The 26,578-nt window shown below is 31.5% G+C and overlaps 2 protein-coding genes across 5 annotated transcripts in view; both read right to left on the reverse strand.

Moving 5' to 3' along the window:
* LOC126774458 (TBC1 domain family member 12-like) overlaps nt 1-26,578 on the reverse strand; it is a 284,024-nt gene that overhangs the window by 188,195 nt on the left and 69,251 nt on the right. The window lies entirely within an intron of this gene.
* The window catches only part of LOC126774467 (facilitated trehalose transporter Tret1), a 70,067-nt gene that overhangs the window by 36,296 nt on the left and 7,193 nt on the right, over nt 1-26,578 (reverse strand). Inside the window, exon 1 of one of the 2 annotated variants that reach the window (XM_050496022.1) lies at nt 20,258-20,583. The exons of the other annotated variant lie outside the window; for it this stretch is intronic. Coding sequence (XP_050351979.1) covers nt 20,258-20,332 — 75 coding nt within the window. The 5' untranslated portion in view covers nt 20,333-20,583. Of the gene's footprint in view, nt 1-20,257; nt 20,584-26,578 lie in introns of those variants that run through there. 2 annotated transcript variants of the gene reach the window in all.

The raw sequence follows: 26,578 nt of genomic DNA on the forward strand, positions 1-26,578 counted from the left end.
CTTAATAATGGCTCTCATATAAAATAATCTTATATAGACTGAATACAAATGACAGACCAAGTTATTGAAATATATGTTTCTATCTGTGTTGTAGATAAATGTAAGTGAAAACCTTGTGGTAACAATATCAATCAGTTAATGGCTATGGTAGACGACGTTTTTTTATCAAAATAAGTTGATGTGCCAACGTCGGAGCCTTGAGTACTCTTTGTCAATTGTAATCTCTTATTTCAAGGCGGCTTTATTGTTGAGAAATAGTTTATAGGTAAACGGTATATAATAAATATTGACAACGACTTGTTTTCGCCTCCGACTTCGGACGCTAGATAGGAGGGGATGCATCATACAAAATTTCATCAAAATCGCTTCACGTAGGGCTTTGTGCAAGCTCGTCTGGGTAGGTACGCCCCACTCGTCAGATATTATATATATACCGCAAAACAGCAGTATTTGATATTGTTGTGTTTCGGTTTGAAGGGTGAGTGAGCCAGTGTAATTACAGGCACAAGGGACATAACATCTTAGTTCTCAAGGTTGGTGGTTCATTGGCGATGAGAGCGATGGTTAACATTTCTTACACTGCCAATGTCTATGGACGTTAGTGACCACTTACCATCAGGTAGCCATATGCTCGTCCGCCAACCTATTCTATAAAAAAAGTGGTTTAGCCGTAAAAGAGTAAGAGACAGACAGTGTTAGATTAGTATCGATTACAAATACATGCTACTGATGCTGAGCGTTTTAATAACGTAATGAAGATGAAATATATATGATAATATATGTATCCAATGTCAGCTACGGCCATCATCAACGGAGACTAGCCACATGAGCAGGAAATATGTAGTGCAAAAGTGTATAAGTAAATACAGATGCATTCTCTATTGCCTCTTTCATTATCCAATAGGACGGCAATCCGGCACGACTGAAATAATAAGCGCAAAACCAACGGCACGGAAGTGTTTCACTCTCGAATAATGAACAGCAATGCTAATATATAAGGACTAATTGCGTATCTCATTTGTGAAATCTTGAAACTGTCTTACAGTGATACTCTGTTTTGATACATTTGGATTGTATCCTTTAAATATTATAATTATTGTAGTGGTTAATTAATAAGGGCAAGAGGAAGGCAAGCGGTCGCGCGGTCGAGTACCCAAGCGTTGGACAGACATTATAAAAGCTGCAACACAGACCTCCATAGTCCAATGTTCTAGAGATGCTGAAGACCGCATCAAATGGAGACACAAAGCGGGGGCTACATTAGCCAAAAACGATGCGTCATCGTCAACCACGACCACTCTGTCAAGAGCGAACGACTGATGAGATGTAGTAGTTAATTAATAAATAATAAGTTAATCTGACATTTTCATCTTTCGGCAGAGAGTTACGAGTTTGTTTACTGAATAGCTCATCTGTTTGGGCTATTAATATCGGTACTTGACTCTTTTCAGAATCCTTATTAATATTATAAATGCAAAAGTGAGTTTTCACGTATCCACTCAACCGGTTATCATGAAATTTTGACCTAGGGCACCTAATACGTCCCTCCCTTTCGCAGGCGAAGCCGTGGATGGAAACTAGTATTTTTATAAAACAAAAATTAGGTATGTATCATGTTACAATATTAATCATTTTAATATAAACATTGACAATTAAAATCGATTTAAAATGATATTAAAACAAACATCATAAATGATGAGATGAGATTAATAATTAACAAATTGAATATAAATTAATTGATTGTCAATATAATCAAAACATACCGCGGGGCGATGTTTATGTAATGGACCACAATGTTTTGATTAAAGTTGCATTCCGTAAATGGTACCGCGACGGTTAAAGGTTATACATGCTAGGTTATGTAATGTTTGTTTATTTTTCTTATAGATATAGACTATTATTTTCATTAAATATATGCACAAGTCCAGTGCTACAGTCTGTAATCGACCCACCGCTGGTCTAAGACCTTCTCGCCATTTGAAGAGAACTTTTAGAGCTTTTTTCACCACGCTTCAATGCGATTAGGTATACACACATATATCAGATCGACATGTCCAGGTTTCCTCAGGATGTTAGCCTTGCTAAGCATGAGATGAATGTTTAACACAAATTAAGTACTTGAAAACTCAATGACACTTTCTTGGGTTTGAATTGAGGGTGGTAGATTTATGACAATCAATAAGCATGTGTAAAGCGTCTATATTGAATAAAGATTTTTGACTTTGACTTTGAATCTGCAATCATCGGTTAGGATTCACACGTTCCAACCACTGGTTAATATTTATATATTTTTTCATATATCTTGCGTCCAAGCCTTTGAATTTATATTCTGTATTTATTATAGTGAAGTAATTACTATATTTGATTAAGAATGCATGATATTTTGTTTTCTATTCGGACATTACGACAATGCATACATTAGGACCTAACAATAGTATATAGCAAACGTTTTTATTTAATATAATTGCTTAGAATAAACGTAGACTCTTTTGTTGTTGATTAATTGATTTCAATACTAGTACCAATGCTATTTTTCGAAATAATTGTATGTTTTAGTCCTTTTTTATGTACTTTCATTGACACAAGAGTCAACATTGTATATATTAAACTCATTTGTATATATTGAATATTGATTATAAACAGAGTTGACACATTCAGGTCATATGTATAATGGAAGACTAATTGGCACATTAGCTACTGCATTAAAGGTCACAAGTTCGATCTCACTCAAGATTAATATTGTTTAGTTTGATCTAACAGTTCTGTGTGCATTTTGAATCTTTGTCACAGGGTTTTCTTGAACTACGTCAAGTGTTAATCTCCCCCCGTGGGTTTTATTGTGATGTTATATAGTCTACTAGTTTCAGCTGACAGCTTCTGCATATGAGAGGGGTAAGTATGGTATCCTATATCCTTTTCTATACCACTAGCGTGTATGCGAATTTTGATGATGATCGGAAATAATAAATGAACAAATATATATCGCGTTCAATGTAACAAACAAAAGAAGGAACGAATTAACAAACATACTCTTCAGCTTAGTATACTTATTTATATTTTTAGTACAATTTACTATAATATTAGTACATACTGTTGCTATAAATATTTGTATAAGTTACAGTCGAATCATTTATCGGTTCGTTTGATCTGTGTCGGACTTTAGACAATATGATAAACTTACTTCGAGTTTATCTGAAATATGATATGTATGTATACATAATATAATTTAGCAAATCTATAAAATGTATAAAATATATTCAAGTATGGAGGGTCCTTTACTGGAATTCGGCATAATAATATCTGATGAGTGGGTGGTACCTACCCAGACGAGCTTGCACAAAGCCCTACCACCAGTAAAGTAGTGTAGTAGGTGGCCCATATGCTCATCCGCCTACCTTTACTATAAAAAAGAATAGTTACTCACCTTAGCGAAAAAATGTTTTCATAAAATAAAAATATTTTTTCAATCAGAAAAAATCTTACAACATAACTAACATATAAAATAAATAAAATATAAATAACATTTAAAACATAACGTAAATAATTAACTGTCGTTGGTCTAGCTTGCATATCCCGTATTCAAATCCCGGGTTGGACAATAAAAGTTTATGTTATTTTTTGTATTGATGAGCATTTGCACACTTTCCCATCGCTGTATTAAATAGAGAACGTATGTACGTACGCTGTCTGAGGATCGCCTTGTTTACTTATTGTTTCTATTTTTATTTCCCAATGAATTTTTTTTGTTTGATCTACTATCAATACTAACATTATAAATGCGAAAGTAACTCTGACTGTCTTACTGACAACGCAATCACGGCTAAAGCACTGGACCGATTTTGATAAAATTTGTAAACCCAAGAAAGAAAATATTTTTTACCTAATACCTGCCTCCTCCGCCTATCGAAGTCGCGAGCGAAAACTATTAAAGCATATTTGTATGAAGTTTACTTAAATTTATAGGACTCGACCATCAGTGAGAACTTATCCGAACTTCATCGAGCTATTTCTAAACCAGTTACACGCCTTGACATCGAGCGGGTACTATTAGGGTTTTACCCCGATATGTATTTTGAACATACAAATATAAGAATAATAATACCATGCGAGCTTTTTGCGAGTGAGCTTTAGCGAGTCATTTGGTTAAACCAAAAACGGTATTGATTTCCGTTCGATTATTTATTATACGTTTTTCCTGAAAGTATAAATCTCATACGAGAGATTAAAATATTAATAAATCTACTTTCTAATAAGTAACAAAAAGTTAATGCACTTACAGGATACGTATATCTATTGTGAATTGAATTGACCTTAGCAATAAAAAATAACCATGAACTTAAACGTAACAAGTATTAAACAAGGACGCCTAGATTTCATACAAATATTGATAAAATTCACGATATCAAGTTAAGCACAGAGTTACGAGTGGAGGTTTACACGTAATTACATGGAAATCAGGGAAAGGTTAACGACCTGTGGTGACCGTTGTGAAAGCTATCGCGGACAGGTATTGATTATAGAATCAAGTTCAATTTTAATTAAAAAAAATACCGTGTCATAAATATGTCTATGAAATGTGCTGCATACATTTAAATAGATCAGTATTCAAAGCTTCCAAACCACTGTGAAGTTACCTTGCGTTAAAAGTATTGTAGGAGGCTGTATATCTTTTATACCCCTCTATTGCATTCGGATCCTAATATATGTGCTTATAATTCCATTATATGATGATAGCTGGTTATTTCTTTAAATACTTGACGTAAAAAACATCGGGATTACCTGACGTAAATGCACATGAACTTCGTTTCGTTTGGTAAACTTTACGTCTTCGCTTTGTTAGATTATAGGATCTTATAACTGTGTAATACTCGGGAAGATTTTATAAATGTAACGACAATTCGATTGTAAAAATTTAGAAATTGGGTGTATATTTTAAAAGAAATAACCACAAAAGCCTCAGGTCTGATCCTATTCTCTTAAAGACAAATTTTTATAGCTTATTTCACACTATCTCACTGCGATCTGCTGTATACATGTGTCAGAATTTCTTTAGACACATGCCTCAGGTCCTCACGATGTTTTACATCAACTTCCAAAAACTCAGAGAGAAATTTAAGACGTAATTCGTTGTTTTAAACAAACTAGTTTTAAATATCGTATATAAAATAAAACCATTATGTATTTAAATAATTAATTTAATATCTCTTAATTCCTTCTAAATGTATTGCGTAGGTAATATTTGATGACATTTAAAAGCTACACCATTTAAAATACGGTTCATCATTTGTAAATTATACGAAGATTGGTTTAAAGAGCAGTGTACTTTTATACAATGCTTCTAAAATACTTTATATTATTATTTACTTGAGATATTTATAAAAAATATTAAATAAAAATCAAACGCGGTAACGGCTCGTTATTGCTTGTTGAGCAATCTGTTAATAAATTATAAAATTAGATTGTAAAAATATTTTTCTCTGTCCTCATTAACTTTTAATATTCAATCTTATTCAAAGTATAATTATATATATATATATATATATATTGTATATAATCTAAGTATAGTTTGATTGAAGAACAACACATTTGTTAGCAATACTAGTATTGATTAATGATTGTGTTGTTATAAGTATTACTTAATTAATTAATCTACTAAATAGGCAATGATAAAACAGTACATTAGATCTTTCACATATATATTTAACCTTGACTTCTGTGTTATCAATAAAAATAAATAGAAATGAATTAAAAAATCATACATAAAAAAAGCTGAGCTTGTACTACGCAAACCAGACAACTGATATACTACATATACTACTTTTCTTTTGTAAATACATACTTATATAGATAATTACACGCAGACTCAGGACAAACAGACATGTTCATGCACACAAATGTCTGTCCTGGGTGGGAATCGAACTTACAACCTTCGGCGTGAAAGGCAAGGCAATCTTCCAGCCACGCCAACCGGCTCGTCAAAATAAAAATAATATTCGAATCATGGAAATTTATGAAAGTTATCGTAAAATTTTCAATGATTAAGGTCAATGGCGAACAATAGTTATATACTAAATACAGTTTTAATATAATTTCAGAGACAATTAGGTATATTACTTAGACTGTGTTTACACTTGGAATACATTGAAACTCGTGTGACGAATCTGTTTTCCAATGTCAAGGTCCGCTTATATACGGTCGCTTTAGCCTTACGTGACTGCATTCACAAAACGATTTTTTTGTATATTTACAATCAACTGCATCGCTACATTGTTAGGGCAGACTTTTAGTACTGATATAAGACTTTTCAATAATATTCAGTCAAAACAAGATATGTGTGCTTAATAAAAATTCAATTAGAAATTATCGCGAAAGGACAACATTTTTATTATTTTTATTCTATCGACAATTTTATAATTCGAAGAAGATATTAAAATATCTAAGATTAAATTTTTACATTTTTTTAATATTAAAAAAACACTATTAAGATATGTTATCATAGAATAATAATCACGAATGATAAAACGACAAAAAATAAAAGTAAACGAGATGGCAACAACAAACATTATCGCGTGTGACGTTTATTTGTGATTATTTTGCAGCTATTTGATTTGACAATTACATCAATCTAACTCAACAAGAATGTTGTCAGAACATGCGCGTGGAAAAGTGTTACTTCAAAAGAAAATGTTATAACTCTCAGAGAAATAAATTGAAATTATAATTATTATTATGTTTTTATATTATTTATATGTTGTGTTCGATTCATTATATCATTTAATTATAATATTATTCTAGATATTTACTGTAGTATTATAATCATTAAACGCTTTAAAATTTGAATCCGAACGATCCCATAAGTGTCATCTCTTTTATACGTTTTTTTTCTTTCTATTAATAGTCCAGCGTTTGACCGTTGACTTGCCTGATGTTAAGCATCGACACGGTTTAAGATGTAGCACACTTGCCTATAAGAAACCTGTTTACTCTGGATTTGAAGACACCAACATTGTACCTATCGGGAAATACGGACTCAGGCAAAGCATTCCAAAGTTTCGCAGTGCGAATGATGAATGTAGACTCAAAGCGCTTCGTACGTAGGCGGGGAATTTCCACTGTGTACCTATGGCGCTTTGGTCGCGTTTGCCTGGCCGTTCGATAGTAAAAAGGGGCTGGAGGAATCAGTTCATGATTGCTGTTTAGTGATTGCTGTTTAGCAGTAGAATATCTGATGTGGGGGTGATGCCTACCCAGAGGGGCTTGTACACAGCCCTACCACCTAGAAAACCTATATGAAATTGCATGTTTCGAATATATTCTTTTTATGATTTTATTTTCAAAACAATAAAGTTCGTCAAAACCAAACAAAAAAAAAAACTGTTCACAAACAGGGATCAAAAAGGTACTGCACTGTTCTGTCCTAGCCTATTCATATATACATTCGCCTGCCTCGTTGGTCTAGTGGCTTGATGTAAGGCCGCAGACCCGGAAGTCCTGGGTTCAATTTCCAGGTCGGGCCAATAAAAAGTTATTGGGTTTTTCTGTCAAAAAATTCTCAGTAGCAGCCCGGAGTCTGGAAGTTGGAAGTGTGTACACTCCCGTGCCTCGGAAAGCACGTAAAGGTCGTGCGCCTGAACTCTTTCCGGTCGTGTTGGATTACCGTCCCATATGATTATGATAGCTAGGGAATAGAAAGTGTTTGCGCACACACTTGTGCACTATAATATCTCCTGCGTACTTGGCTAATCTCTCTTGAGATTGGCCGCCGTGGCCGAAATCGGCCTGGAGGACATTATTATTATTAAATATACATAATCTATAATAATGTTATAAATGTGAAATTAACTATGCCTGTCTGTTACGGTTTCACGACTAAACCATTGCACCGATTTTGATGAAATTTGGTACGCGGCAAGCTCTAACCCTAATAACGGACAAAGGTTATTTTTACCTAACACATGACACCTTATTTTTTTTTAATTTTTTTTTTAACGCTGGAAAAACGCATTACGCGTTTCCCCCACGGGAACAGTGGGGGGAGTGTGGGGCTCGCCGGTGTCCAAGGCGCCGAGTGCGCCCCAAACATCGCCCCACTAAAAAACCGGTGGTACCCTTTCCGTCTTAACGAGGAGCGCCACGGAATCGCTTTCAGATGCTACCGTATAGCACATGAAACCTCCCCTAAGACGCAGGCGATACCGCAACCTGAAACTTATCACATGTAAAGGCAATATGATTTTATGATTATGATTTGTTCACATCGAATTAATTATACAAGTCATCTGTCTATTATAAATGCATTTTACTCGAATAGCAAATTGTTCAGTGATTACGATGACATTTGTACTTTCTAAGCTAACCACAAGAACGCGGCTGCATAAAGTTTCATTGCAGACATTACAAACGACAATATACACACGAAGAGGTTTTAATTACAGGTGGTAGAGCTTTGTGCAAGCTCGTCTGGGTAGGTACCACCCACTCATCAGATATTCTACCGCAAAACAGCAATACTTGATATTGTTGTGTTCCGGTTTGAAGGATGAGTGAGCCAGTGTAATTAGCCTGTAATTACACTGTGACGTGAGGACCTTACATGTACAGTTTATACTAAATGGACTGTATTTAAAATATCGCTATATATTCATTTAATACAATAATATTACATTGTACCAAACATGAAGACAAAAGAACAACGAATACAGAGAAAAAATTAGTAAGCTAGAATACAAAGATGGCTCTGCAGACAATCTTAGCAGAGATAATATTAATTTACTGGTGGTAGGGCTTTGTGCAAGCTCGTCTGGATAGGTACCAACCACTCATCAGATATTCTACCGCAAAACAGCAGTACTTGGTATTGTTGTGTTCCGGTATGAAGGGTGAGTGAGCCAGTGTAATTACACGCACAAGGGACATACCATCTTAGTTCCCAAAGTTGGTGGTGCATTGGTGATGTAAGTGATGGTTAACATTTCAATGCTAATGTCATTGGGCGTTGGTGACCACTTACCATCAGGTGCCCCATATGCTCGTCCGCCTTCCTTTTATATAAAAAAAATACGTTTTTCGTAACATAACAGCCTGTGAATGTCCCACTGCTGGGCTAAGGCCTCTTCTCCCTTATTGAGGTGAAGGTTTGGAGCTTATTCCACCACGCTGCTCCAATGCGGGTTGGTGGAATACAAAATGTGACAGAATTTCAGTGAAATTAGACACATGCAGGTTTCCTTACGATGTTTCCCTTCACCGTAAAGCTAGAGATGAATTATAATCACAAATTAATTACGTTTAGTGTAATGTAACACATTACGTTAAGTTCATTAATGGAATAATAATATTGATAGTGTAATTGCCTCGTTTGTTTAGTGGCGCGATTTTTTTCACAGACCTGTTATCCGTGCCATTGGTGTATCTAATATTTTGATTGACTTTTATTTAATATGCCTAATTATTTTTATATCCAGGCAACGTGGCAATCCAGTCTGAAGCCCTAGCCAGCCCTTGTAAGTGTGTATTGTAATGTTTAATAATTTATTAAATAAATAAATATACGGTATGTACACGACTTAATTCAATTAGAAATGAATGAAAGACGCGATATTTATCTCCTTCAAGAGTACCATTTTCATAACTATTTTCATCATCTTTGTGTACCTAATTTCAATTTAATTTACAATGATTTTTGATAAGTTAACAAATCTCATCAAGCGTTCAGTGACAACCTCTAAATACATTAGTGCCACCACCAGCCTCATCTTTATAAGCGCTTAAGAATATATTTTTTTGGATTTTCTGAAATTTGAAATTTTCAAGTATTTCTTTAGCAAATATCGTTAATGGAATAAGTACAATATAATATGACCTATGACGGAACAAAATGAAAACAGAAATGGTTTTATAATATTAAATGAAATTAAAGTGAGTTAATTAGTTTGATGAGATTATAAATATCAACTTACATTTCTATTTTGATAAGTCATACAGAGTAGTGTTGCCATGTCTGAAATATGAAGATTAAGAACATTCTTTTATATGTATATATGCGACATGACAAATCAAAAACAATATATATAAAACAAACGACTTAAAAGTTAAGTTCACATTTAAATATATACATTTGTCATACCAATGCATTTTCTGCAATAACATTAGATTTTTTTTGTTTATTTTTTGATTTTCAGTTATTACAAACATAAGTCACATCACGCTCCATCAGATTGATGGTTTTACATGTGACTGAATATCATCCAACAAATGAGGATTCACTTAAGATATTTAAAAATGTCGCAAAAGACAAATATTAAAAGGACAAATTAATAATCGAAATCTTCAATTAAAAGTGAATCTATCTTTCATATTATAACGAAAGACGCAATAAATGTTACCAAGGCAATTTACGTATGAACAGACAGATTCCTGTTATTGAAGCTAAATAATAGATAGTGAAGTTGTAATCAATCTAATGCACTAACAGGATTGCCGACAACAATCTAGAAATGTTTGCACCACGCGACACAGATTAAAAAGATCACGTTTCAACGCTTCAATATATCTAAATCTTTTGTTATTATTCTTTGCTTCTTGGATTTTTTTATTAATTTTTTGTAAGTAGTCATGCAGTTTTATTAAAAAGAAAAATAACACACGTGTTATTTTTACTTAAATTTTTAACATAAAAAGTTGTAAATATTACATCCTAATAATTAAAATTAAAATTCATTCTATTGTTCAAATTGTAATAAAAAGTCAGTACATAAAGTCTAAATGACAGAGCTGGATTTAGAGATCTGAAGCCCCGAATAAACAAAAGGTTAGTTATTTTCCATATAAATTGAAAAAGTTTTTACTCAGGTATATTAATTAGTATATAATTATACTTGCATTTTACTATATCTATATTTATATTTAATTAAAGTTGTTAACTCATCCGAATTATGATGCTTTTTTAGAAAACTTTATTTCTGGTCGAGGCACCGGGGTTTGTAGCGCTGATGCGCTCCCTTGAAGCTTTATATATAAATAAATTAACGATTTAATTATTCATAAGCAATATATATAAAATCTTTATAGAATTAATATAAATTAAAGGTCAACCCAATTTAGAAGTCAATAAATTCATATTTTAAGTTTATATCTATTGTACGGCAGACGAATAACATTTATGATGGTAAATAAAAAAGTACAATGGATGTTTGTGTGATTTTAAATGCAGATTAAAATTGATTGATTTATTTGGATTACCAAGAAGATTGAAGTACCTAACCAGAGGGTCTTGTGCAAGCCCCTCTGGTTAGACACTACCCAATTATCAGATATTCTTTTGACAAAAAGCAATATTTAGTATTGTTGTGGTCCGGTTTAAAGGATGAGTGAGCCAGTAACAACAAAATTACAGGTACAAGGGACATAACATCTTAGTCCCTGTGGTTGACGGCAAATTGGCGATGCAAGGAATGGTTAATATTTCTTACATCGCCAATGTCTCTGGGCAGTGGTGACCTCTTACCATCTGGCTCATGTGCCAGTCCAACTACCTATTTCATAAGAAAAAAGATTGTTAATATATACTTTATTTAAAAATGTCTTAATTTACTTATATGATTAATTAGCTACAAGATATTTGCAAATGGTTAATTGTACGGAAAAATTTGTTTTTAATAACTCTACCCAATTTATAAATTGTCGAAAAAGCGGATTATCAATTAATTTACAATAAAACACATATCCTATATGATCTTTTAGGTTAAGTTATTCTGTGTTTATATTTTTCCTCAATTTAGTCCATTATATTAAAAACAATATGCAATTTATCTGTATTTACTATAAGCTAACGTTCCTTACAATTTGGCATAAATACATTTGTATGAACTATCGCTTACCATACGATATTATCAAAAAGTGCGTTTTCAGCGCGACAAGCTTATCTTACTTATGATCCCAAAAACGTATATACATACACTCGTATATTGTACGCCTAGAACACGAAGCGGCATAGCGCTTTAGTGTCACTAAAATTTTATTTCTTGTCGTGGTGTACTTCAAATGTCACTTTTAAGGAGTCTATTGAATGAAGTTGAAGTTTAGTGAGTCACAGCCCTCTAATATAATAAGAAAAAATATAAATGATCTCTATTATCATCTATCTTGCAAAACCACAGTCCCTTCCTATGAAGTCTGTTAAGTTAGGATAATCATTGAATGTTATTAATTCTCTTATAAACGCTTTGTAAACTGTAGATTCTATCAAGTAGAACCGGCAAGAAACTAAGCAGTCTTATGCACCAATTAAATACCATATATTATGGCGTATAAACCCCTGCCTTTATATATATTATGAAGGAAGATATATAAAGGTATATAAATAATAACCCTAACCTTAAAAATATTTGGTGAAACGTATTCGTCCTCGGCTAATCCTTTATTAAACAGTGTTTAGTTCGTCAGTTCATTGATAAGACAATTAATCAATTTGCAATCTTAAAATGTATTTGAATATCGAATTATAGTTTAAAAATATTAAAAAAAGCTCACAATTATTATTGTAATTAGTCCCATACACGGTCGAATCTGAGTTAACGACCCCGAACTCGAGGATTGTATCAATAACCATTGAAAAATTCCATTAAACACCTTCTAGCTCTAACATTAAACCAGCTAATACGAATTACACCTGTGAATGTCCCTCTACAGAAGAAGATTCTAGAAGAAGTTTATGAGCTTATTCCACCACGTTGGTTTGATTTAAATTTTTGATGGATGGTACATACACACGTGACAGATTTTGGTCCGACATATGCATGCTTTTTCGCGATAATTTTCTTCAACGATAAGCATAAGAATAAATTATAAACACAGCTTGCTTGATTCAGGTGTATAATCATTAAGCCGTCTCTACTCTTTATTTAAGTACAGACTCAATTACAATACTAAAACGGGCTTGTTTCAATAGCAAAAATAGTTTAAAAAAAAACTTAAAAAGAGAAATAAACAATGAGTACGATCAATAAGGTTATAATCAATTTCCTTGATTTGTTACATTTAGTTATTAGTAACATGGCAAGCTAATATGAAACGTGTAAAAATATTAATTAAGGAAGTGCTAAGAAATATATCTGCAATACGCTACCGTGCAAGTATTTATTACATATTTAGTATATAATAGTTACCTGTGGAGTGAATAACACCGAAAAGTAAATTAATATTTTTGTGTTCAAAACAATGTCTGTAATTTGATAGAAAATAAAATTAGAACACTGTATGTATATGTTAAAAATCTACTAATTAGACATTCTTAGGAAAGTCAAAAGTTATTTATTTTTAACAATGTAGAAATATTCAAAGTCTTTACATACATTTCTTTTTTTATTACCAACGACTATTTTTATTTAAGTACTGAGACGAACTAATAAAAATAACCAAAATCGTGATAAGTTTGTTCGATAAAGGTTAACCTTTTATAGCCTTAAGGCTATATACATCAGAATACTCTATCTTAAGCTATTCGTTTTGACGTGCCCAATAGAGTCCTGATTTTAATATTAAATTTGTAATCATGTAAGAGCATATTGAATGATATATCATTCATAACATATTCCTAAATGTTGCGTGATTTTGATAACGACTAAGCCTGCATGTTGATGAAATGAATGAATTGAAAAATATATCTTAACATAAAATCGAAAAATGAACGCAAATAATTTGCTTACTATAAAGGAATTCTTGAAAATAACATTAAAACGAAAACTGTAAAGCACGTTTACATTGAAGGTCTTGATACTCGTATTTCTGTCAAAAAATATTAAAAAATGAACAGATATTGTATGAATAAATTCTAAACATACAAAATAATCATTTAATTATTTTTATACAGTTATTTTTAAGTGCAATAGCATACAACTTAGCTTTAACTTATACAATATTTTGAAATGTCGCATATTTTATACGAGACTATCGGAATGCGGATTTTCATTTATTCTATTGATTATTATTTATTGAAAAGATTATTTTAATAATGTAGCTTGGTTCAATTCTAACCCTTAACGGCTTTGGTGAATTATTATTAAGATACAATTCAATGAAGCCTTCTTGTCAAGGCCATGGTTGTTAATTTCAACGTAAATATACGCGAAAAAAATATACACAGAACGCTCTCTATTTACCTCGTTATCCGATGTAACGACAATCCCACGATCAGAAAAAGAGATCAGGCAGCTTCAAAACCTCCTTGGAAAACGAACAAGATATTAGACCCTTCGACTTTGGAATGTACAGCCGGATGATATATTAATCCAATTAAGCAATTTATAATTGGAAAATATTTACTACTACTAATACTTAAACTATTAATCTATATCAGATCTTATTTCTCTTGAAGTCGTAATGCTACGTAATACAGTAACAGTAACAGCCTGTTAATGTCCCACTGCTGGGCTAAGGCCTCCTCTCCCTTTAGGAGAAGGTTTGGAGCTTATTCCACCACGCTGCTCCAATGCGGGTTGGTAGAATACACATGTGGCAGAATTTCAATGAAATTAGACACATGCAGGTTTCCTCACGATGTTTTCCTTCACCGTTAAGCACGAGATGAATTATAAACACAAATTAAGCACATGAAAATTCAGTGGTGCTTGCCCGGGTTTGAAACCACGATCATCGGTTAAGATTCACGCGTTCTTACCGCTGGGCCATCTCGGCTTTTTTTACTACGTAATAAGAAAATGTATTAGATAATATTGTTAACGTAATGCGACCTTGCGTTTAATATACAACAATTTTACCCCGACCTACATTTATGGTATCAATAAAGCCCGCGATATTCATATAACAACGTTAAGAGAAACAATCAAATTGATCCATATAGTCTAGTATAATATTATTATCATGTTGTATTTCATTACGTTCTATAATCAAATGTATATATATATATATATATATATATATATATATATATATTTAAATTCTATATGTATTTAATTTCATTGGTTAGTATGTCTTCAAATCTTGCAAATGATTTTTTTTATTCTCTCCCAATTTGAGATGAAATTTGCATTATAGGTTTTTGTAACTTTAGTTATAATGTATTTATATGGTATTAAGAAGGTGGTCTCGTGATGGGACTGTGATTTGGCCGTAGGAAGCCGTAGGAAGTAGGCCGTAGGTTCTACGTATATATGTGATGTGTTTAGGCATATTGGATCTTTCGTTAAGTATTACTGAACCTAAATAATATATAGGGTCTCACAATGAATCCAAACGTACTCATATACTAAACATAAATTCCTAATATATATATTTTCTGTATGTTTTAGTTCATGATTTAAGTAAGGCTCGTTTTTAAATGGTTTTTATATTTATTAATGAACCGATTGTATATATTTTTTTTTTATAAATGAACAGTGTTTTTCTTTATTTTAACATTACATGCGCTCTTTAAGCTTTTCTTCTAATGTTTAAAAATAGAATATTGTTTTTTTTTTTTTAAATTCAATGTGACTTATATCATTATTATATGGAGTCGAGTTGGCCCAGCGAATAGAAAACGTTTCTATTCGCGATTCAAATTAGACAGAAATATTGAATTTTCATATGTTCAACTTGTGTTTATAATTCATCTCGTGTTCAGTGAATCTGGAAAACATCGTGAGGAAAACCGTACGTGTCTGTGAATGACGCCACAAGAGCGTATATTGATCCGGACCGATTATGCGTTGTGGAATAGGATTTACAGCTTCTCTTTAATAGAATAGGACAGTGGAGAAAAATTTTCCGACTTTACTTATATTACCTATAAAATAAGTATATTTAGCCAATAGAACTTTTTATTAGGACTGCTTAAGGGGGAAAAATTCACCATTCACTATTTTTACATAATTGATTTACGGCGGGCGCCATTAAAGCTCTTAGTCTGCACGATTTTTTCTAACCGGATTAATAAATATGATAATTACATTAAAAATAGGTTATATATATTTTATCATAGATGCAAAATATTTTTATAGAAGTCGCTACATCAGTATAACAATTTTTGCATTATATTAATGAACAAATTATTGTTTGCATTTTGCGCCTTTTTTTTTGTTTGTTCCTTTTATTAAATTTCTACGTGTCTAGATTTATATAGTAAATAATAAATATATAAACAACCGTTTGAATGATTGCTAAGCTGATAGTTAATTAAATTTTTATGTATTACAAGAAGTCAATTGTATAACAGGTTATCCAAATATACAAATCTAATAAAATCTGCGTTTTCGTAATGTAAATCTTATAGAAATAATATTGTGAAATATTTTCTTGTTATTATAAAAAAATACACCTGACTATATTATTAAAATCGTAACTATGTAAAGCCTGACAAAAAATATACATCAATTCAGTTACACTAAAGCATTAAAAATATACAAATAAAAATTAAAAGTAGCTACTGATCAAATTATAACCGGGTGGAATGGTGACAAGACATTTCCTTTGTGCTAAAAATTAACGAATAAAATTGCACAAAAAACAACATTCAAACAACAAACAGACAGTCATCGGCCCTATAAAACGACAAACGTGAACTAAATATTTTAGTACGCGATTCTTTACTAGAGTAAGTTCTGTCAACACGACGAAAAAATCATTCGTATGATCACTTCGTCATTAGTAATGATATTTTTTTTTCAACGGCCCCGGGTACTTAGTTTTTGGAGCTGTGATAGTTTAGTTGTTTCCGTTATGTTTCAAGTATGCATAAAGATCTAGTATAAGAGTGATCGAATAGTGTATTTGTGTTTGCACATACACTTGTGCACTATAATATCACATACGTTAAAAGTCAGCCGCCGTAGCTAAAAATCGGTCAGAATGTTAAAAAAGGAAGGAAAATAATACAGCAAATGACGAGAAATACAAACAAATATTACATTACATCAAAGGATATTTTTTAAAGTGTTTTCACAATCGTATTTACGATCAATTATCATTGATTTTATTAAAACTTTATTTCCTCTTGATCGACACGCTAAGATCGATCTTACTCAACTTGTGGATGCATTACTTGTATTGAACGCGCAACGCATAATAAAATATCTATAAAAACATCACAATGCGCCACCAACCTTGGAAACTTAGGTGTTATGTCCATTGTGCCTCAAGGCTCAAGGCTCTCTTACACGGGATCAAAGGGCACAGCACATAACTCTCTCTTCAAATCAGAACACAATTACAGTATTGCTGTGGTGAAAATATGTAGTATAGATGAAGTGGTGGTACCACCCCGAGTTTGCACAAAGACCGACCACTAAGTCAAGTAAATACTAATTAATGGCATATTGATTGTAATACAATGGGATTTGAGTCATATTATTTAGAAATTACCTTCTAATTATTTTGTCTTTTCAGTTTTTCAAGTAATTTAGAGCAGACGAGCAAACCTTACGCTCATAGACATAGGTACTTCAAGCAATATTAACCGTATCTTTCACCGTTGCCAAGCATGTGATCAAACACAACGCACAAAGCATTTCTGCTTGGCGTTAACTGGTGAAATGTGAGGTATTTTTGAAATTATTTCCAATCATATTAATATTGTTATTATTTTTCTACGCAGTAGTTTCGAATAACAATTATTATTATAAGTAACACGGTGATATAGTAAATCAATCAGTTACACATGATCCTTCCTTCCTTAGATGATAGTGATTTATTATTTAAAAATTGCACTATAGTGTAGTAATCAAATTAATAATACAGGTAAGGAAATGACACCGTAATTACATTTAATTAATATGAAAAAATCTCACCAATTATTACGAACAATCACAAAGGATTGTTCGTAATAATTAAACGACATTACATTAATCAATCATAATTGTGACAAGCAATGAAACCAATACTGTGTATATGTATTAATGACTTACGCAAAGATTGATTATCTTATATATTTACTTGTACCGTTTTTTAGCCGACTTAAAAACTTTTTTCGTGTACTTTTTAATGAAATAAAAATTGTAGGCAGACTGGTAAATAAGCGACCTGATGGTAAATGGTCACCGCCTTTAGACATTGGCGATGTAAGAAGTATTAACCACTGGCGCTTGACCCGCGGCTACGCGGCGTCATCGAAAATCCAGTTAAATGGGATAAAAAGGCCAAAATATGTTAATTATGTCACATTTTAGCTGTGAGTGTGATTATTATTTTTTTTGTAATCAAAGATAAATAGAATAATTAAAGTTTAGTAATGCCTCCGTATATAATATGTGTTTTAGTATTTCCGTATGCTAGAACTATGATATATTTCGCATTTGTAAGGCAGCAGCAGCGGCAAAAGCATTAAAAAAAAATACAACAATTCTTATTTAATTAAACTGTAAATAAGGTTAAATCTAAACAATTTAATGGAAACTTTGTTAAGCCCTACAACTAAGGATAGCATATTATAGGTAATGTTAAAAGTAAAAAGTAATAATCTATAAACAAAACTTAAGGCTAAGAGAACAAAATTACAATCTAGTTAATAATTGCAATCTTAAGCCACAAAGTATTTAATATTATCAATATAAATTGTAATAATTAAATTAATGAAAAAAATCAAAACAATCAGACGAAAGTTTTAAAAAAAATTGAACGAAACGCGAATGTTTATATCTATGGCAGAAGGTCACCCTACTCCAGAAAATCTGGACAGCACGATTAAGAAATTGACGTCATCTATGGGCTAATTGGTCGCAACATATATTATAATAACATAAATATTTAAATTTTATAACTTTTGATACTCTACCGATTTTGATGAAATAAAGATTAAACTGAACCTTGAAATACTTCTTATAATAATTCAGTTATTACATTTTGTAATTTTTAGCCGTTTCAAAGATTAGCTCTGGACAAGTAAACAGACCGACAGACAAAAATAAAAAAATATTGTTGGTTTTGGTAATTCGCAAATTAATTATAAAAGAGACAGTTATTTTGAAAACACAGACAGACACTTCAATTTTATTTAGTTATATAGAGTACATCGTCAATGCGCCACCAACCTTGGGAACTAAGATGTTATGTCTCTACAAAAATCACCGAGTTCTCCATTCCTTAAATTAGATTTTTAATTAGTTTCGTATATGGCGGCGAAGGAAAACACGCATCGTAAGGAAACCTGCAGTTTCCTTACGATGATATTTGACAAAATGCACCTACACGGATAACCACCAATTGACACACAGTGGAAAAGTCCCAAAATAAAAAGAACACTATACATAAATTCATTTATTCATTTCAAAATAAATATATTTAAGAGAGAAAATTATTAAATAATGATATATTTACTCTGTTATAACTCAGATCCTCGAAAGCAAAATATGATGTTTATCTGTATAACTTCAATAGAAATCCAACCATTACTACAAACAATATTAAGGCGCGAGTTCATTCTTATAATTAATCATATGGAAGTATAATTCAGGTTTTTTTTTAAATAATCAATACATGGGTCTATGCAAAGGTTCCAAAAAAATGAATAAAAAATAATGAACATTGATTATATGCACGCTGTAACTATTATCAACTTTCAGAGTTTATATAATTGTTGTTAACTATTTCTGTTGCACTTACGTTATTTATCGAGGAAATTATATTTTCCATCGTCATGGAACGAATGCGTCGAATTTGCTCAGCAAATCGTTATTTTAATTGCAATTTGTTTATATGAGTGGAAATATTACGCCATTAATAATTTGATATTTTTCTAATGTATATATGATGTTTATATGAATAAATCTTAAAATATTTTTTATAGTAGTGATTGTTATATAAACCGAGATAGCTCAGTGGTTGATAGAACACGTGGAGCAACGCTGTGGAATAAGCTACAATCATCATGGAGGAAAAAATAAAGATTATGAATAATAATATACCTAACTATTTACTTAAATGCGTTGCGACTTTTATTTCTTTAAACCAAAATTAGTTCACTATGCCTTACATTTCAGTCTAATGATAGTAATTAGTGTATTGATACAATCCGTCATGCATGGGAAGCCACGGTAACTCATCAAGGTTGATTCAGCTATAAAAGTGTTTATCCTTTCATTGCCCAGTGGATAGAGCTCGTGGAACTTAAGAGACGATCGCGCGTTCAAGTCTGGGAAGGTACTCGGTAAAAGAAAACAACATTGGTCATGAAACCAAATCACATATGAAATTATTCCCCACCAAACATTTTTATAAGATATTTTCGAGACGTTACTGCAAGAAATTATTTAAGAAAATCTCATACCTTTTTCGCCATCGGAACATTTTTCTCTGACATAACGAATCCATTGTTATCGTAGAAACATTGTTTTTCAAACATTTTTCCTGCAATTAATCCGTAATATTCTTATCAATCAAATAACTTTCCTCACTTATCACACACTACACTATAAACCTTGAGTTTATTACTAAAACAAATGCAACGTAGAATGTTCGGCTATAATATATCAATGTTTATTTCCTTCATGCAGTTTCGATTAAAAAAAAAACGATTTCAAATATTTTACGTCTGTGACTTTCGCGCCAAAACTAATGACAGTTTTATTAAAACTTGAACAGCGTGTACCTTTCGGTTGGTAATGTCGAGGTAGACTGACGGAGGTATTCAGTTTACCGAAATAAATACTTGAACTGAACAAAACCGGAACGGTTTTTCACAGTTCGCATTATTTATACAGTATATTTTGTGAATTATACTGACGTTTCAGTATTATTATTGTGAGCTCACTTCTTATCCATATTGTGATATGTACACGGCTCAACTTCAAAATGGCGCCAATTTTTTTTTTCCACCAACCAAATATTTATTAATTTATAAAACCAACCAAAAATTTTGACCAATGCTTATATTAATAGTGAGGTAGGCTTCTAACGCAGCACCGTACAAAAAAAACGACAGTAATAAGTAATACCGACACAGCACAGCAAACAGTAGTGCTGTTTTGTTCCAGTTTGAAAGGTGAGTGAGCCAGTGTAATTACAGGAACTGCGAAATGGCGATGTAAGGAATGGTTAATATTTCTTACAGCGTCAATGTCTAAAGACAGTGATGACTACCTACAATCAGGTGATAATCCCTCGGATATTACAATTAGTCATTGGATATTATAATATAGTTCATATTTATATAACGTGTATATATATTATTTTTTTAAATAATTTAATAAATATTTTTATTGTTGCCACTATGTTATATCGTCACCAATAATGACCACTACTTACGTTTTACTTTATTGTACACCACAAAGAGAAAAAATACTAAACATGTATACAGCCTAAATAAAAGTAGCACACAATTTTGGCGACCTTATCGCTACATAGCGATCTCTTACAAGCAACCAACGGTGTAAGTAATAACTCATAGGATATGAGGTAGGTGAAGGAAAGTAGCTGTAATAAATAAAATAATATTAATCTTTTGATTACTGTAGATAAGTTCCATGTATTTTACTGAATATTTTAATCTGTAATGTTAAAGTGTGTATTACTATATAATTACGAATACTAACTTTAAAATGGCCACAATATTGATATACTATGATATTATAAACGACTTTTCCGCCTTTCAAGTATCGCAAATTAAAACACTAAGCATGTGTTGCGTGACTAAATTAAACTTGTAATTATTAAACTACTTATACAATAATAATTTGGTAGAAAATTAAATTTAAAAAAATTTAGTATCTTTGATGTGAAAACAAAGCTTTTTATGTTATACATTAACGATTTTTATTATTAATTATTACTACTTATGCCCGCAGCTGGGCTCGTATAGGTAAAGGATAAATGGGAACATGGAAGTCTGTGATTTTAATGAGGAATAATTCCGTCATACATTATTGTTGCGTAACTTTAAGCGTTTACGCAGCGCACGCAACTAAAGATCTCAAAACTTATCAATTTTCCCGTTTTTGCATCATTTTTCATTGATGCTCCGCTCTTATTGGTCGTAGCGTGATGTTATATAGCCCAAAGCCTTCTTCGATAAATGGGCTATTCAATCCAAAATTTATTTTTTAATTTGAACCAGTAGTTCCCGAGATTAGCGGAATCAAACAAACAAACTCTTCACCTTTATATATTAGTATAGATAAATAAAAATATATGCAATTCAAATAAAGCAATCATATAATACGAGATTTTGTGTTTTTCAGCCACAATAAAAAAAACTCGAATCCCTCTTAAAGTAAATGGGTAAATAAATGTAAATAAATAGTGGAAAATTTTGCGAAGACCAACAAACGTATAAAATTCCTGTTTATTCAAACAAATCACAAATTATATTAATAGAAATGAATACAATATAGATAAAATAATCCGGTTCATCCATAATTACGTAGTATAATTTATTTAATTGGTTTTATTTTTATTTTTAATAAAATTTCCATTTAATATAATTGAATAACAAAAATATTTTCTTGCTACATAAATGAATAACATTACCTAGAAATCTGAATGATTCATTATGCCAAAAATTTCAAATGAAGAATAGACAAATTTAAAGTAAATAAGGCAGTATAACAAAATTAAAAACCGTTTCTGTTTTAAGAGAAATAATATTTTTTTTAAATACCGGTTCTATTATACAAATTATAATGCCAAATCTATATTTATACTATAATATAACATTATAAGAGGAAACATTTGTTTGTTGTAATCTATAACCTCTGAAAATACAACGATTTCAATAATTCTTTTACCTTTAGAAAGCTGCTTTATCCACAAAGTAACATAAGAATGTTTTATTTCAATAATAATAAGATTTCAGTCTGAAATAATGGTATAAGCAAGCCAGAAGAAAAAGTGCTACCGAGCTGCTTTGTCCGCGTGCGCATATTCTTATAGTCACAAACAGAATTCCTCACAGACAAAGCCGCGTGCAGAGCTAGTAAGATATCTTCAAATTGTTTCTTAAGCACTCGAGTACTTAATCAGTTCACAAATTTAACATTCTTTTAAAGAATAAGAATAGCACATATTATAAATATATCAAGCGAAATTGTAAATGATAATAAAATTAAATTAAAAATTCTTTTTAAATATATTTTAAGTTAAAAAAAAGTAGTTATTAGGTTTATTAAGCCCCTAAATAAAACATAATCTTACACAATAAATCGCTTCCGAATTAATTAAATCAAAATTCTAATGAAATTTTAACCTCGACAAATTACTATTTAATAGTAAGTAGTATTAAGGTAGTAAATTAAAAAAAAAATAATTATTTATCTAGAGTGAACGGACAAAAAAAAAGCCTTCCAATAAATTGTATATTTTAAACGTTATAAACGTAAATAAATACAAGTCAACAAATGAACACAAATAAAATCAAGTGTATTAAAAAGGAATCCAAATTCCAAAGAGCCTCTAAGTGGCCAAGCAATTTTTTATTCAATTCGTTCGGAAACTGGTTTTTCACAAACCACATTCGTTGCATCTGTCGACACGACTGCGGAAATGCGTCGGCACCTCAAACGGGAATCAAACGATATGTTATGGTGTTGTCAACAGTAAATAGAAAAAAATATTTATAAGGTTTTTGGCGGTAAAATTAGAAGCATTTCGTTGTAATAGTTATATAGCCGTATATAATAGTGAGTCTGGGTGTAATTATCTATATAAGTATGTATTTACAAAAGAAAAGTAGTATATGTAGTATATCAGTCGTCTGGTTTCCATAGTACGAGCTCTGCTTAGTTTCACTATCTGATTACATAAATGATGAAAGACACTGGTGGTAGGGCTTTGTGCAAGCTTGTCTGGGTAGGTACCACCCACTCATCAGATATTTTACCGCAAAACAGCAATACTTCATATTGTTGTGTTCCGGTTTGAAGGGTGAGTGAGCCAGTGTAATTACAGGCACAAGGGACATAAAATCTTAGTTCCCAAGGTTGGTGGCGCATTGGCTATAAGCGATGGTTGACATTTCTTACAATGCCAATGTCTAAGGGCGTTTGGTGACCACTCACCATCAGGTGGCCCTTATGCTCGTCCACCTTCCTATTCTATAAAAAAAAAGGTTAAGTTAATATTTGTTGATTTTCTTATATACTACCGTCATATATAGTTATTTGTTTATAATATGTAAATGATGAATAAATAACTTTAACCACAGAATTCCAAGAACTGAAGTCTACATTCCTAATCGATAGTAGCTTTCGGTTCAATTTTGAATAAAGTTCTTTTCTTCTCGAGGACAATACACGAGAACGAAACGTATCCACATGTAACACACACACACACAATCACAGTCAACATACACATGCACGCATTTAAAATGAACTCTAGAGACTTGGAAGTTGACATTTACAAAAATAATTATGTATCGTCACTATAACGTAAGAATATCGTTAGAGCCATTCCACGGCACGAGGCTTTCAATCACAATTTACATTATCCACTCGATTGCCTGTCAATTCAACATTCACTCGCTCAACCTGTTCTAGGTCATTCTGGAAAAGGGCTAGACTGTATTATATAGACGACTTGACAAGAATATAACGTGTTAGAAATTGTATATATAATCTTTACAATGTTTATTTATTATTGTTTGGTTTTGTTATTTTATTTAATCTTTTCTAAAAGGTCTATTTTTTTCAAAATCCCTAATAAGATCCGGCTAGTCATATGTTCTAGTGAGATCATGACCGGTGACAGTTATTTCACCCCCACAAAGCGACAAACTTAACACAAACGAATAAAATATAAAAACTAATAACAGTTAAATTTCGTTAAAATTTCAAAGCTTACGTATAAGGCGTTGGACAGTAAGGCATTAAATGTAAATAAGAGTATTCTTTTCTAACTTATTATATTTTTAACATGTTTAATAACAAATAAGTAATATTTTGAATATTAAAAATACATTTAAAAATGAGACACAAATGTATGAAATAAGTACAAATATCGATTTAATAATTTATTATGAAGAATGCGTTTTGTTCACAATTTATGGAGAATAAATTTTTTCCAACTCCCTTCCGTGTTTCCTTAAGAGGATAAAGACGTTCATTTTTAAGGTGTTTTGGCATTGTTCTTGAACTAGAAATTATATAGAATATTAAAGGAAAGAAAAAGAACATGATAATTTATTAAGGACACAAGATTACTCATATAATAAAAGTCTGAAAGGCCTCGACCTGGTAACTACAGGAAGACTAAAACGTGGAAGATATTCAACATTAACTTTTCTGCCAATCTTATTGCAAAAAAATGTAATAATATTGTAACATTAACCGGGTTTATTTATTTATTTGGCGCACATAACTAATTACACTAAAAGCAATGTATTGTTATACAAAAATAAAGTTAGATTATAATATTTCACAATGCGTGCACAGCGTAAGTAGCACAGTACTAGATTTAGCGGGTCATCTAGCGGGTTAGTTAAGTTAGTAAGTAAATTAGTTCACGTGACGTAAATTAAATTATTGAATTTATTTTTTATGAAGTATGAACATAAAAATTGAACTGAATCATGCTTATATTTAGTTCGCCGGTGTATGGTAAAGGGTCGCGAAATTGCAATAACAAATTAGCATTTTTGGAATACGTTTGGGAGATGGTTTAAGCAAGCCCGTCAGGTTTGATACCACTCACTCACATCATATCCTATCACCATACAACAGTATGTAATATTGTTTCAATATGTATCCAAAAAAATAACATAATTTTATAGAAAAGAAAACACCATATTATAAATATGTGCATACCTAACACCATACAAGAAAATAACAGTTACATAATATAATGAGATAGAACTCTAATCATAGATAAAACATCACATTTTAATTCACCCAGTATCACATTGTTTGATTTTGTTATGAGGTCATAAGTGACAAAAGTAATAAAATATTATAACATTTTTAGGAATGAACGTACACTTGTTGCAGTTATAAAAGGATAATCCATATATTGAAAGATTTTTTACTAATCTTACTGTGAAATGCCCTAGGAAATGAAACTTTTACAGACAGTGTACATGGTCGTGGAAGTTAACAGATAATAATCCATTATCAAAGAAATTTGCGGACAATGATATAAAATAAAAAAATAAAAAACTTTTGACATATTGTTTTTGATACTGATTTAAAAAAATCATGCAGTTCCGTAAAAATCACCATTCGGTTCAATGCCCAGTAAATTGGGCCGTAAAAGCCTTATGTGGTAAATGCACTTGGATTTTTTTATTGTATTTATTGATTTGCATCGCTCTGCGTGACTGACAAATCGTTGTGTGTTATAAAAGAATACAATTAGTCCATTATCTAAAAAGAGATATGATGACCTCATAGGTCATAAATATGAACACCTTTTAAATTATTAATTTGTGGCATTAGTTGCTAGACAATGTCAATAATTAGTTTATTTTGAAATTGAATTTTAGAATTTTTGGACATTAGATGAAAACGGTTTTTATAGGATCACTCTTATATGTCTATAACAGGGCGGTTGGCGTGGTTGGTAGATACTTGCCTTTCACGCCGAATGTTTCACGCATTTTTGTGCATGAACATGTCTGTTTGTCCTGAGTCTGGGTTTAATTAACTATATAAGTATGTATTTA

The sequence above is a fragment of the Nymphalis io genome, chromosome 16 (genome assembly GCF_905147045.1).
Source record: "Nymphalis io chromosome 16, ilAglIoxx1.1, whole genome shotgun sequence".
Taxonomy (NCBI): domain Eukaryota; kingdom Metazoa; phylum Arthropoda; class Insecta; order Lepidoptera; family Nymphalidae; genus Nymphalis; species Nymphalis io.